At 42.2% G+C, this 13,872-nt stretch overlaps 1 protein-coding gene across 3 annotated transcripts in view; it reads left to right on the forward strand.

The window, feature by feature from the left end:
* Positions 1-895: 895 nt before the first annotated feature.
* The window catches only part of FGF2 (fibroblast growth factor 2), a 72,420-nt gene continuing 59,443 nt past the window's right edge, over positions 896-13,872 (forward strand). For 2 of the 3 annotated variants that reach the window (XM_008000539.3, XM_037991626.2), the window contains exon 1: positions 1,289-1,569. In XM_008000539.3, the coding sequence (XP_007998730.2) occupies positions 1,392-1,569 (178 nt within the window). In that variant the 5' untranslated portion in view covers positions 1,289-1,391. Of the gene's footprint in view, positions 947-1,288; positions 1,570-13,872 lie in introns of those variants that run through there. The other variant, XM_073017616.1, reaches the window with a different exon arrangement.

Below are 13,872 nucleotides of genomic sequence, written 5' to 3' on the forward strand. Positions count from 1 at the left end.
GCCTACTTTCTACTGCTATTTGTGTTACTCATGCTACCCATCTTATCTCCCTCACTGTGTGAGACACTCCCATCAGATTTGGCATCTCCCATACACTCAACAATGTGTTGCACACAGTAGGTACTCAATACATGCAAATTTTCTGAATAGATATTTTGCTAATCATCTGTAGCACCTGCTATATCCTACTGAAAATCACCAAAATGCAATTAACTTCAATTTTACATTTGGGATTTACAGAAAATAACTCTCTTTCCAAGAAATGCATAACAATTTAGCTAGGGCAAATGCCAGCTCCGAGTGAAGACATTAATGCTCTTCAATCGCGATAAGGATTTGAGTCCCATCCTCATCTTTCTGCGTCGTCTAATTCAAGTTAGGTCAGTAAAGGAAATCTTTTCCTCTTAGCAACCCAATCCGCTCCCCTTCTCTGGCCTCTTTCTCTCTTTTTGTTGGTAGACTACTACAGCCTCTGTCCTTTAATTTTAAAGTTTATGCCCCACGTGTACCCCTCGTCATTTGGTGATTTAGAGATTTTCAAAGCCTGCTCTGACACAGAATCTTCCTTGGATTCCAACTTCTCTACTTTGGGGTGGAAACGGCTTCTCCGTTTTGAAACGCTAGCGGGGAAAAAAATGGGGGAGAAAGTTGAGTTTAAACTTTTAAAAGTTGAGTCACGGCTGGTTGCGCAGCAAAAGCCCCGCAGTGTGGAGAAAGCCTAAACGTGGTTTGGGTGGTGCGGGGTTGGGCGGGGGTGACTTTTGGGGGACAAGGGGCGGTGGAGCCCCGGGACTGCCAAGGCCCTGCCGCGGCCTCCGACGCGCGCCCCCCGCCCCTCCCCCGCCCCCGACTGAGGCCGGGCTCCCCCCGGGACGGATGTCGCGCGCGCTTGCGTGTTGTGGCTGAACCGCCGGACTCAGAGGCAGGCCCCAAAAACCCCGAGCGAGTAGGGGGCGGCGCGCAGGAGGGAGGAGAGCCGGGGGTGCGGGAGGCTGGTCGGTGTCGGGGGTGGAGATGTAGAAGATGTGACGCCGCGGCCCGGCGGGTGCCAGATTAGCGGACGCGGTGCCCGCGGTTGCAACGGGATCCCGGGCGCTGCAGTTTGCGAGGCGGCTGTCCCCAGGCGGCGTCCGCGGAGACAGCCATCCCTGAACCCCAGCTCCCGGGCCGCCGGCTCGCCGCGCACCAGGGGCCGGCGGACAGAAGAGCGGCCGAACGGCTCGAGGCTGGGGGACCGCGGGCGCGGCCGCGCGCTGCCAGGCGGGAGGCTGGGGGGCCGGGGCCGGGGCCGTGCCCCGGAGCGGGTCGGAGGCCGGGGCCGGGGCCGGGGAGCGGCGGCTCCCCGCGCGGCTCCAGCGACTCGGGGTCCCCGGCAGGGCCCCGGAGGAACCATGGCAGCCGGGAGCATCACCACGCTGCCAGCCTTGCCCGAGGATGGCGGCAGCGGCGCCTTCCCGCCCGGCCACTTCAAGGACCCCAAGCGGCTGTACTGCAAAAACGGGGGCTTCTTCCTGCGCATTCACCCCGACGGCCGAGTTGACGGGGTCCGGGAGAAGAGCGACCCTCACAGTGAGTGCCAGCCCGCTCTCCCCGCCCCATTTCAATTTCCTGGGTTCTCGCCCTCTCTCTCCCCTCCAGCCTGCGCGCTCTTCCCGGATCTTCACTGCGACCCTAGCGGTCCGTGTGGTTTTTGGCCGCGCGGCCCTCGGCGGTTTCGGGTTCACCACCCACCCCCTCCTCCCTGGGCTGTGGCGGAGGCCCGGGCGTCCCCCGGGCTTTGGGGTGTGCCAATTTGCCCTGTAAACCAGTACCCCCGGCCCGGAGCCGCGGCGCGCCGGGGCCTCGCGGACTGGCTCCCTTCCCGCAGACAACCTGTCGCGTCGGGGATGCCCGCGGCCCTGCCGTGCAGCTCTGGCCACTTATGTCTGCTGCGTGCTGTCCTGGGGACAGAGACAGGATGGACCGCAGCAGAACGAAACGGTCTTTATTGGAAAAACACCTTTCCTGAGTCCTGCCCTTAAATTCCGACTCGGGACGACCCGAGGCATTTGGTACACTACTCTCACCCACTGTGTTTTATATTCTTACGAATTGACGAAAACTGAAAGAGTAAAAACAAAAACCAACCAGCCAACCAGCAAAAAATCCAGATGTTGATAATAAAGTGCGACAGATTTGTTTCAGTAGTGAAAAGAAGTGCAAACACTTTAATCTTCCACCTGCAGTGACTAGCTTTGAGACCTTGAGCCGGTTTCCTCATCCCTCACGTGGGGCTAATACATTACTACCTTGCAGCAGGTTTGAGGATGAAATGAGAATTGCAGTTTTGCTTTCTGTAAGAAACAATGTTTGTGGTTCTAGAAAGAACACTGGCCTAAATCAGGGGTTCTTGGACTTTAGGGGATTCCCTAAGTCTGGAATGGGGGCTGAAGATTTGCATTTCTAACATGTTCCCCGGGGATGCTGATCACATCACACTTTGAGAGCCACTGGTCTAGAGGAAAGAGAAAGAAAGGGGCATAAGATGAGCCGATTTACAACACTGATGGAATTTGAAGTGAGAGAAAGAGGACTACAATATATTTTAGCCTGTCCTCCTGTAAGTGTATGTAAACATCTGTTTTAAAAGCTGTGTGTTATGGCGTTCCTTCCTTTATGGGTTCCAGGTGGAGAATCTGATTCTCTCATTGCCTGAGAAAAGACCCACAGGGGTCCCAGCGCCACTCCCCTGTAGTTTTCTACCTTTGTCTTGGGATGCTAATGGGATGTCATGAGGGGAGGTGGAGGGGGTGGGGTGGAAGAGGAGAAAATTCTACAACCAAACATGAATTGGCAGAAGAATGGGAAATACATTTTTATGTGAGCTGAGGCTTTACTGCTTCCAAAATAGCAACCAGCAAGAGAGGCAAGTCTTTAATTTTTTTCAGGCTTGCCGTAATTTAAAAATTTTATCAATCACTTAATCCCGTAAAACTGAAAGGATTCTTGTAACCTATTACATGGGTTAGTGCTATTTCTCTATTCTGGTAACTTGAGTATCTATTTCACAAAATTATCTTTGTGATTGAAATTTGTTCTGCAGTTGTCTGCTAGACCATCTCAGCTGACAAGGGCAAGGTGCTGTGTGTCCCATTTGGTTTTGTTCTTTTCTAGTATCACAAACTATTTATTTAAAAGCATGTATTATGACCAGAGGACAGAATAATTTCCCTCTAAATTAAGTTAATATTTGAGGCTTCCCCTGATACTCTTTTTTTCAGACTCTTTTAGTTGCTGAATCATTTTTTCTTTGAAGATTTTGATACCTGATTCGCCTTAGAATAAAACTATATAGAGGCTAGCCAGTGGGCATAACTTTGAATTGCATAGCACATTACTACCATTGTAAAAACAACTGTTAACTTTTTCTTGCTAACTGTGAGTTGGGTTTTCATTTTTGTAATCTTACTTTAACTCTGTGGTTCTCAAATGGGGATGATTTTGCCTCCCAGGGGACATTTGACAATGCCTGGAGACATTTTCGGTTGCCATAACCTGGAAGGGTGCTACTGACATCTAGTAGGTAAAGGCCAGGGATGCTGCTAAACATCCTACAATGCACATTATAATAACCCCAACAAAAACATTTTTGACCCCAAATGTCACTGGTGCTCAAGTTGAGAGCTCTGCTAACTTTATAACTAGCTAAAGATAAGATGTTAAAAGGGAAAAGTAGAATAACTCATCAAGACTTGTGGAGACTACTTTTTTTTTTTAAATTTTTTATTTCCATAGGGTTTTAGGGAATAGGTGGCAATTGGTTACATGAGTAAGTTCTTTAGTGGTGATTTGTGAAATTTTGGTGCACCCATCATCCGAGCAGTATACATTGCACCGAATCTGTAGTCCTGTCCCTCCCCAACTTTCCACCCTTTCTTCCCAAGTCTCCAAAGAAACTACTCATTTTTTAAAAAAGGATACCTGTACTAGGCAATAGACTGACAAGAATACAAATCTAAAAATGACAAATTTCATCCATTTCTATGTAGCCCAACCTGGACATAAATTTAAGTACAGTATATTATTTTCTCACATATTGAATGTTTACTGATAGTTGACCAAACCAGGAGGAGACCCCCCCAAAACAAATAAAACCAACCAGAAAACATGGAGAAGAGTTCATAGTAGCCACAGTTTCCTACTACATTATGGCTCAGATTTCTAGATCTGTTTGAAAAGTTGAAAAATCCATGGTCTCATTCCTCAGACAGTTCTGTCCAATTGACCTGAATATCTATCACTGGAATTTTTTTTTCCTTTGTCACAACACTTTTTGCCCAATGTCTTCTAAACTGCAGGTAACTTTTGAAAGGCCAAGTTCAACCATTTTTACATTTAGTATGGATTAAATAGTGCAGTTTCTTCCCCAAAAGCTGGCCAGAAGGACTGGAGTTTGGAGAGGGATGCTTTGAAGACTCTGATATAAATGATGGGGCCCTGGAGAGGTGCAGGGGAAGAGGAGGCAGAGTGGGGAGCTGTGAGTTAGGAAAGAGAAGAGAACATTCTAAAAGAAGAGGTAGGAGAAGATGACACAACACAAATGCTTCCAATTTTCAGTGTTGTTGAAGGTCAGCTGTGCTTCACACCTGGGCATTCTCCTGAATTTTCACTCAAAAGGGCTCATTTTCTGGCGTTTTTCTCGTAGTCCTGGAATAATCTTCATTTGACATGAGAGTCTTGATAAAAACAAGATGTTAAAAGTGGTTACAGAGTTTCTCCTTCTCCAGCATGTGCGCTGCACTCCCGCCTTCTTCTTTTGGCATCCTTAACTTTTGGCAGGCCTCTTTCAATGCGGTGGGAATGGGTAATATTAAGTATATACTTTAAAGTAGCAAGCCATGTAAAAACATTCAGAAGAGAGAACATTTTATCTCAAGCAGCACGTACAACATGTGGTAGAGTACAGTAAGTGAAATGGATGCTGCTTATGCACACTTAGTATTCAATTTATTCCAGGTGCTCTTATTTAGGAAAAAAAAAAAAAAAAAAAAAAATGAGGGTAATTAGAAGTACTGGATCTACCCTTGGGCTTCTCCCAGGAGGTGACTGCCTGTCTGCCACACTTCTTTGCTTTCAGGCTCCAGAGGACGCTGAGACTTGGAAAGGCAGAGGGACCTGCCCACTCCAGTGTGGATCGGGGTGGCTTGTAGGTGGGCTTGACCCCTGGGCTCTTTGCTACTGCATGTGTTCCATGCAACCCTAGGCATAAAAACATGGACTTGTGAAATCAAAGGGAGGCTTCAGAGCTTATGGTTTACCCATCTTTTTTTACAGAAGAGGATACTGAAGCTCAGAAAAGTCACCAATTACTGAAGTTCAATTGTGGGTTTCCTCTTTTGTTACCCTGAATGAGCTTCTTACCACCTGGCCCCTCGCCTTCTCTTCCTGCCATCCCTCAGCCTCAGTGCACTCTTCCATTCCACCGTAGAGTGTGCCCTGCTGGACCCTACTTTGGTTAGGCTTGCTCCATTTCAGGGTGGTGAGCTACTACCCCTTTGAGGAGTTCTTACTAGTTTACGGGTGCCTCAGATTGATTTCCTGGGGTTTTGGATAAAGCCACCTTTCCATCTCTTCACTACTGCCTTTGGGGTAAATGGAACCGTTGATTTAATAATACACGTATTCTCTCCCCCTACGTCTCTTTGGTAATATCTGGCAAGTGGATAGCAATAATTTTACGTAATGAACTTGATATTTACTGTAATAAATATTGTGTGCAGTAAACAAATGAAGTCAGAATCTAATAGCTCATTTAATCTTAGAAATCATGTAATCAGTACAGCAATGAAAGGACAATTCATGAGTCATAGATATTACCACACCTTAGGAGCCTTTTAAGATGAGTTTGATGCCAAGTGACTTCAGCCTAGAAAAGGCAATATCCCCTCATGACATGCCCTGAGGGGTTTCATTTGTTTATAAAATGACCATTATGTAATTAGACTTTGACAATGGTGTAACAATTAGGTTCTAAGTATTCTCATTTTGATTTATGATGCCATTTTACGTGGAAGGACATGATTTTAAAGTTTAATTAGAAAATAAAATGTTACAGATGTAATGAACAAAACAAGAACCGTTCTTTAAATATTATAAGCATAAAACTGACTTTCTTCATCTACACACTGATTCTGAGAACTCATCATCAGTGATGTTGAAAAGACAATTTAAGGTCTCACATTATTGGAACTACTATTTTAAAACCACGAGATGCCTGTACAAGATGGTAATTACACATGTGCTGTAGTCTTTGCTTGTTTTTCCAATTCTAGTGTTTGTTGATTTTCCAAATACCCTACTTGGGCCCCTTTGTCCTGTAGCACAAGTCTGTAAGAAGTCTGGCATGGGATAAAAGTCTATGACCATGAAATGGAGCAAGGCAAATATGTATCTTTGGGTATCTTTGGGCACAAATCTTTTTCTTTTTCTTTCTTTTCTTTTTTCTTTTTTTTTTTTTTTTTGAGACAGAGTCTCACTCTGTCACCCAGGCTGGAGTGCAGTGGCGCGATCTCAGCTCACTACAACTTCTGCTTCCTGGGTTCAAGCAATTCTTCTGCTTCAGCTGAGATTACAGGCACCCAACACTGCACCCAGGTAATTTTTGCATTTTTAGTAGAGACGGGGTTTCACCGTGTTTGCCAGGCTGGTCTCGAACTCCTGACCTCAGATGATCCGCCCCCCTCGGCCTCCCAAAGTGCTGCGATTACAGGCATGAGCCACCGTGCTCAGCCTGGGGCACAAATCTTAACCTCATCAGGATATTCTGTCCAAACAAATGTATTTTGTTCTGTTTTATTTTTGAGCTTGTCCTTTTCTGTGCTCTAAAATTAGGATCTGGTCTAGTACTTAATTTGTATATTGTCAGTGCTCAATAAATAGTTAATGCTTGATTGTTTGCATAATAATTTGAAATAATGATTATCAGTGTGGAGTTTTAGCTGGATCATTAGAAAATGCACTTGTGGCACTGTGATTTTTAAGTGTTTCCTTGTTGTATCCACTGTTCGGTCAGCTCTTGCTTTCTCGTTTCTCCCTTTAATAATGACAGCCAACGAGGCCTTCTAAGCTAGGTTATGTATAGCCACAGGAATTTAGGAGAGGAGGAAAAGAAAAGTGGTAACTTCCAGGGGAACTCACCCTTTGAGCCATAGACTGTGGTTCTTAGAAGCCAGACCAGTCTCATTCTAAACCCCTTCAGAATAATTTTAATTTGAAGAAATTGGAAGGGTCTGGATGCAACAGCCAGCCAATATTCGGTGTTTAATTTATGTCTCATACAGCTGTCTTCTGTCACTCTTCCTGTACAAAGTGACTTTTGACTTGACTGGTGTGTCCTTGATACTCATTTACAGAAATCTGTAATGGATGTGTGTGTGTATGTGTGTGTGTGTGTATGTGCGTGTGTATTTGCATTTTTAAAGAGCTATTGACTTCCGCAATTTAACCTCTAAGATGAATTATCCAATAGAATTCTGAAATGAAAAGTTCACAGATTTTCAAGTATCTTGGAGATTTAAAAATTAAAGAGAAGCTATGTGAATATTAAGTGTATGTTCCAGATGTAATTGAATAGTTGAAAGGAATGATCCTGGTTTAATTTATAATTAAGCTATACATTAATTTATAATGAAAACTTTTAATTAAATGTTAACACAGGTTAGTCAAGAAAAAAGTATTTTTTTAAAAGAAATTTGTACACAGTAGTAATGATCTGGCTGCATTCTGTGAACAGACTATTCTCTATTCATAATTTAGGCACTTTGAGAAGATGCCGGCACCTTAAGGTAGGAACCATGACTTCTTTATATAAATAAACATCATAAAAAGCTCAGTACCTTGTACTCAGAGAGTGCTCACTAAATGTTAGCTGATGAGGAAAACATTCTCTTTGGAACATGCTGTGAAATAACTACTTACGAGCCATATGCTGTGTAAAGCTTGGTTAAAGTTTATAGTTCTCTTGCTGTCATGACATGTATGTTTAGACAGTTGGTCAATCTTTAAATGAAGATAATTACATATAGCAAAGTTATATTTGGGAAACATTTGAGAATCTTGGAGACTGGCTATTAGTTTTTCTTAGAATAATCTAGAGAAAGATGAATCATTTTTCGGGAAAAATTGTTTAGAATTTTTATTGGGATTTCTGATTTCCTTAAAAGCATTTAAGATTTTTATCATGTACTATTGTGGTAGGAAAATCCTGGTTCTTGTCACACGCCCAGGAAAGATCGGGAAAGATTAGGCTCGCAGACACTTTGGAGGGTGAGGGGTTATGGAATTTGTTGGTCAGAAAGGAAAAAGGAAAAAACAACACGGCAAAGCGATAGGGGTTCGTATTAACAGCCCCCCATCTCAAAGATTGATTCCCAGGTTACCACCTCGAACAGGAGAGGCCAGTCTCCCCCGCTGCAAAGGGCATGAACTTCCGTGGCTGCACCCCATTCTCCCAGTGTGCAGGCCAGTCGGAAGTTCTCCGGGGACCCCTTTATACTTGGCTGTCCTGTCTCACTATGCAATATAAAACTTTCTCAGGTATGCTGTGCTTGTTTTTCATTCTTATTTTCTTTTGTGAATAATATCCTGGAATCAGTACTTTCTTCTACTTCCTCTCCTTTTCTTTTTTTGAACTCTTTTAAATTCTGGATTCTGCCCTCAGTATTCCACTTAAATCATTCCTATGAGAACACCAGTAGTCTTTCAGTTCAATCATGTGGCCTTTTTCAATTTTTCATGCTACTCTGACATGTGGCAGTATTGTCTGCCTCTGACTTCTTGATAATTCCTTGGCTTCTATTACATCACATCAACCTGGTTCTTCTTTTGAAACTGGCTTTGCAAAAATTATATCTGAGAAAATTATGACACTGCCAGAGATCTGATCTAGCGCATTCCCCTCCTCTTGCCTTTAACTTTTAAGCTGCCTTAATCATTTCTGGGCTTAGGCCCAGATGACTTTGGGAAATAGTTTAAAGGATAATAGGCCTCCCCCAAAACTCAACCTTAAAGCTAATGAAAGGCCCTCAGGCTTGCGGGGAGGACAGGAATCTGAGTTGTGCTAAGGTGTAGACATATTAATAGATTGCCAGCCATTACTGCAGATAACACCACTATTGTGGTTGGCCTTTTGAGATATCTTTTCAGGTTTTTTGTATGTCTGACACCCATGGCTTCAGCAGGACCTGCTAAACCACTCCTGTGTCCCACCCAGGAATGGTTACACTCAAGAGGACAACTTTAACCCCCTATGATTTCATCTTCAGCCCAATGAATTATCAGTAAGTACCCACTGCATAGCAATCCTCACCATTTCCCCCAAACTGCTGTTGAAAAACTCCTATCCTATGAGCAGTGGATGAGATTGGTTTGAGTACTAACTCCATCTCCTACATGACTTTGCCAGCCTTGTGTTTATTAAACTCTTTCTTTACTGTAATGCTGTGGTCTTTCTTTGTGCAGCGGGCTGGAAGAACTCAGGCGGTTATACTTTCGCCCATCCAACTATCTTTTCTTCCAGTTTCTTCTGTTTTTTTTTTTTTTTTTTTTTCCCTCACATTTGTATTCCCCAAGGTTCTGTTTTTAGCCTTCTACTCTTCTTTCTGTGTACTTGTATTCCTTCAGCAGATCATATACTGTCTCTGTCTCTGTCTTGATTCCCTATCTCAATTTCCCACTGCTTGGAGGACACACACACTACCATAGCTTCAACTTAACATACATAAAACAACTTAACACCATTTTCTCAAACTAGCACCCTTTCCTCCTAAATTTCTGCTTATAGTGGATTATTCTTCTTGTCTCCAAAGCTAGACACCATGGAATTGTCTTTGATGCCTTTCTCTACTTCTTCCTGTATATGTCTCTCTAAAATGTTTCCCAGCCAAGTGATTTCCTTGCCCTGCCTCTTGATTTAATGACCTCTACTCTCCTGCAATTTTAAGCACTAACCAGACCTACCTGGCTTTCCTTCTTAAACATGACCTACCTGCTCAATCGTATTTCCTACTGTTCACCATCCGTACTCTCCTGATGCTGCAGTGCTTTATGCTTTAATTATATAGTCTCTTTAATGTGTCATAATGATTACTGTCACAATGATTGGCCTTTCTTCATGTGACTCTTGTTTTTGAAAAATCCTTCTTTTTCTTATCGATTTCTCTCAACTCCTCCCATCTGCACCTTTCTCTGGAAAACTCCTTTAAGATCCAGCCCAACAGACTTCTTTGTGAAACTTTCCTCTACCTTCCCAGGGAGAATTAATGTTTTTTACTGTTTTCCCATATACTTGGTACATAATCTGAACACAGAACTTCATGTTTTCTGTAATAGTTAGTGGTTTATGTGTCTGGCTCCTGCACTGGGACTGTGAACTCTTTGTAGGCAAGCACTGGATCCCATTTGCTGCATCCATCCTCACATACAGTGGCCACTCAAAGAATGCTTGTTAAATTGAAGATGTACCCAATAAATTAGCCAAGTCTCTTAACTTCCTTTCTGACCTTTCCTTCAAGTCTCCTGTCTTCCTTGTCATCTTAGTCTTTAACCAGGCAGTTTTCCTTAAGCCGAAATGTCCTGTCTATCTTCGTACCTTATCCCAGTTCCAGTCATGCCTTGTGCCTTATTTCTTTCACATCATCCTGTATCCATCTTTCCTTTTCTGTGTGCTATCTAAAAATTCTCTCTAAGAGCTTGTTGTATTTTAATTTCAAGTCCCCCAGTTTTACTGGAAATTCCTAGCTGGCAAGAAATTTTTATTTTAAAAAAATCCAGACCACATTACCCAGTAGTTCTTTACTCTTTTCTATTCTGAGGGTCTGAGGCTGAATTTACTCATCCCAGGGTCCTTTTGGCTTCATTGCTGAATGAGTGACCAGTCTGAGTCCCATGGAAAGGTTCACTCTGTATTTGTTGAATGGGCAACAACTTCAAATAAGTATAAATACTATAGTATGAGGCATATAAAATGGTAAGTTGAATGCAGCAACACTGTACTTCTTTTCGGCAAACACCTTTAACATTATTCAAGGGAAGCAATAAAGGTAAAGGATAGTCATTTGTTGGATCACTTTTTGTTTTGGAAACTTTTCTTTTCAGCTGTTAAGTAATATATTAATATTTCTAGCCAACACTGATGCTCAGTTCCAGAACTGGTTATAGTACTCTAATTAAGGAATGCAGACCTGGGACTTCATACCTGATTCAGACACTTCAATCCCTACGTCAGTGTGTCTCTCTCTTACTCAAGTCTAAAACCAGTGAATCACTGTAAAAGTTGGGGTTGGGGACCGTCTGGTACCATTGTTAATATTTTGGGCTGTGATGAAATGGCACGGATAGTTTCATCTGAAAATTTATTCAGATTTATGAGCCAGTATTCATCACAACAATCTGAAAAACTCTTTAAGAGGGTAGAAATTGTATGACAAAGTGAGTCACAGTCTTTGTGATGTGATGTCTGCAAGGGTGGGTGGGAGAAATTACTGAATGAACAGTTTCATTCTACTCCTTTCTAAGCTGAATCATTTTGTAAATAGAAAACAATTCATAGGTTTTTAGGTGGCCATTACATAAATAGGAAATAGAAGAGATTAAAACGGTCAAATAATGCTTCCATTTTAAAAATTACTTTTGAAACATATCAATTTGATAAACACTTTGTTTTTGAATTAGAAATGCAAATAATCTTTCTACTGCCTGCTATATATCTTTTAATCCAACACTTGCTGCATGTCTTCTTTATGTATTCTTACTTTTTCTATTAATTATGTTACTTTTCTTGCCCAGTTTTTTTTTTTTTTTTTTTTTTTTTTATCCTACCAAGTGTCATTTGACCTTTCTTCTTATAGCTATTTCTAGTGTTGGCTCATTTGGAGATGGGGTGTGTGTATTTGTGTGTTGGGGAGAGGTGTCATTTACTCACTGGCTGGATGACTACTTGAATTGGATGGGGACTCAAGAGAAAAAGGCCCCTTTGATTTTGGAAATTCTGATTCTGGGATGGTATCATCTTGCATTTTGCACTGTGGGTCCTTTTCTGTTACTTTTCATCTAAGCTTTTCTCCGAGTCATATTTTACCTTTAAATGTAAGGCTTGTTAACCTTATTTCCTTATCGTCTTTGGGGTAAGGCATTTATTTTAAAAAAGCTAAGTGAAAAGAGAAATATTCTATTTTGAATGTGTTTCTAACTGTTAGTTCTCCTTACATATTTATATATATCTACATTACTCCAGACTCAGTAATGGGAGTATAATTCAAGTGAGATTGGGAATATGATTTTGTTAACCGTTTTAGTCGAGTGTACTAATGTATAAAGAAGACATAGAAGGTGTTGGGTTGAAAAATAATGAATTACAGAGACACCTTCAGCTGTTAAAAGGTGAGAAAAGTGAGGCGTAGATTATTTTTTGGAGGGTGATGTGAGAGCCCTGAAGTATTCATGGGATCTGTCCAGCTCTGTCCAGACAACTAGGGAGACTGCCATGGTGACTAGGCAGAGTCCCTCTGCTCTGTGGTAGAGGAAGGGTCAGGTGTTTGGCCTTTATCACTGTACTATATTCCTAGGACCTTGATATTTACCGAGTACTTATTGAATGAATGAGTGAGTGAAATTTTTGAGAACATGCTCTATGCCAGCTTTACAAATAATATCTGTTTAATCTTAAATACAAACTTATGAAGCAGGTATCATTATCTTCCTTTTACAAATAAGAAAATAGTTTTTTTCCTATTGGCTTTTCAAAACGTGGTCTCTTTGTTCATAACAACTGGTGATTGTGCATTTCTAGACTTCTTAGTGTTTAGAATACAAGTTCATGGCCAGAATTCCGCACGGACAAAATAGCAGAAATTTGAACAGAAGTAATGATTTAAGCAAATAATTTAAACTCTTTTGGAGGCTTTGCCATGTCCAGCAAAATTGAAGTCTATGCCGTCTATTTCTCTGCCCCTTTGTCTATTCCACTCTGCTTTGTTCAGGAAAGACTTCTGTCATGATTTAGTATGAGACAATTCTTTAGTATTTAAGGGCTTCTTAAGATTTTTGAGTGGCATATACAAAAATAGAGTAGGATGTAATTAAAAATGAATACTATATAGCCAGGCACTGCATCATGATGTTTCAGTTAATTGCAGACTTCATGTAAGATGGTGGTCCCATATGATTATAATACTGTATTTTAACTGTACCTTTTCTTTTTTTGTTGTTTTTGTTTTTGTTTTTTTTGAGACGGAGTCTCACTCTATCGCCCAGGCTGGAGTGCAGTGGCTGGATCTCAGCTCACTGCAAGCTCCGCCTCCCGGGTTTATCCCATTCTCCTGCTTCAGCCTCCCGAGTAGCTGGGACTGTAGGCGCATGCCACCTCACCCGGTTAGTTTTTTGTATTTTTTTTTTTTTTAGTAGAGATGGGGTTTCACCATTTTAGCCAGGGTGGTCTCAATCTCCTGACCTTGTGATCCGCCTGTCTCAGCCTCCCAAAGTGCTGGGATTACAGGCTTGAGCCACTGCGCCCGGCCAACTGTACCTTTTCTATGTTTAGGTAACAAATACTTAGCACCATGTTACAGTTGCCTACAGTATTCCGTACAGTAATGTGCTGTACAGGTTTGCAGCCTGGGAGCAATAAGCTGTACCATCATCTAGGATTGTGTAAGTACACTCTATGATGTTCACACAATGATGAAATTACCTAAGAATGCATTTCTCAGAATGTATCCCCATAGTTAAGTGACACATGATCATGTAACACAGTGGTATTTGTGTATTTAAGCATATCTAAACATTGAAAAGGTACAGTAAAAATACGACATTATAGTCTTATGGGACCACTGTCAT

This window comes from Chlorocebus sabaeus, chromosome 7, assembly GCF_047675955.1.
Source record: "Chlorocebus sabaeus isolate Y175 chromosome 7, mChlSab1.0.hap1, whole genome shotgun sequence".
NCBI lineage: Eukaryota > Metazoa > Chordata > Mammalia > Primates > Cercopithecidae > Chlorocebus > Chlorocebus sabaeus.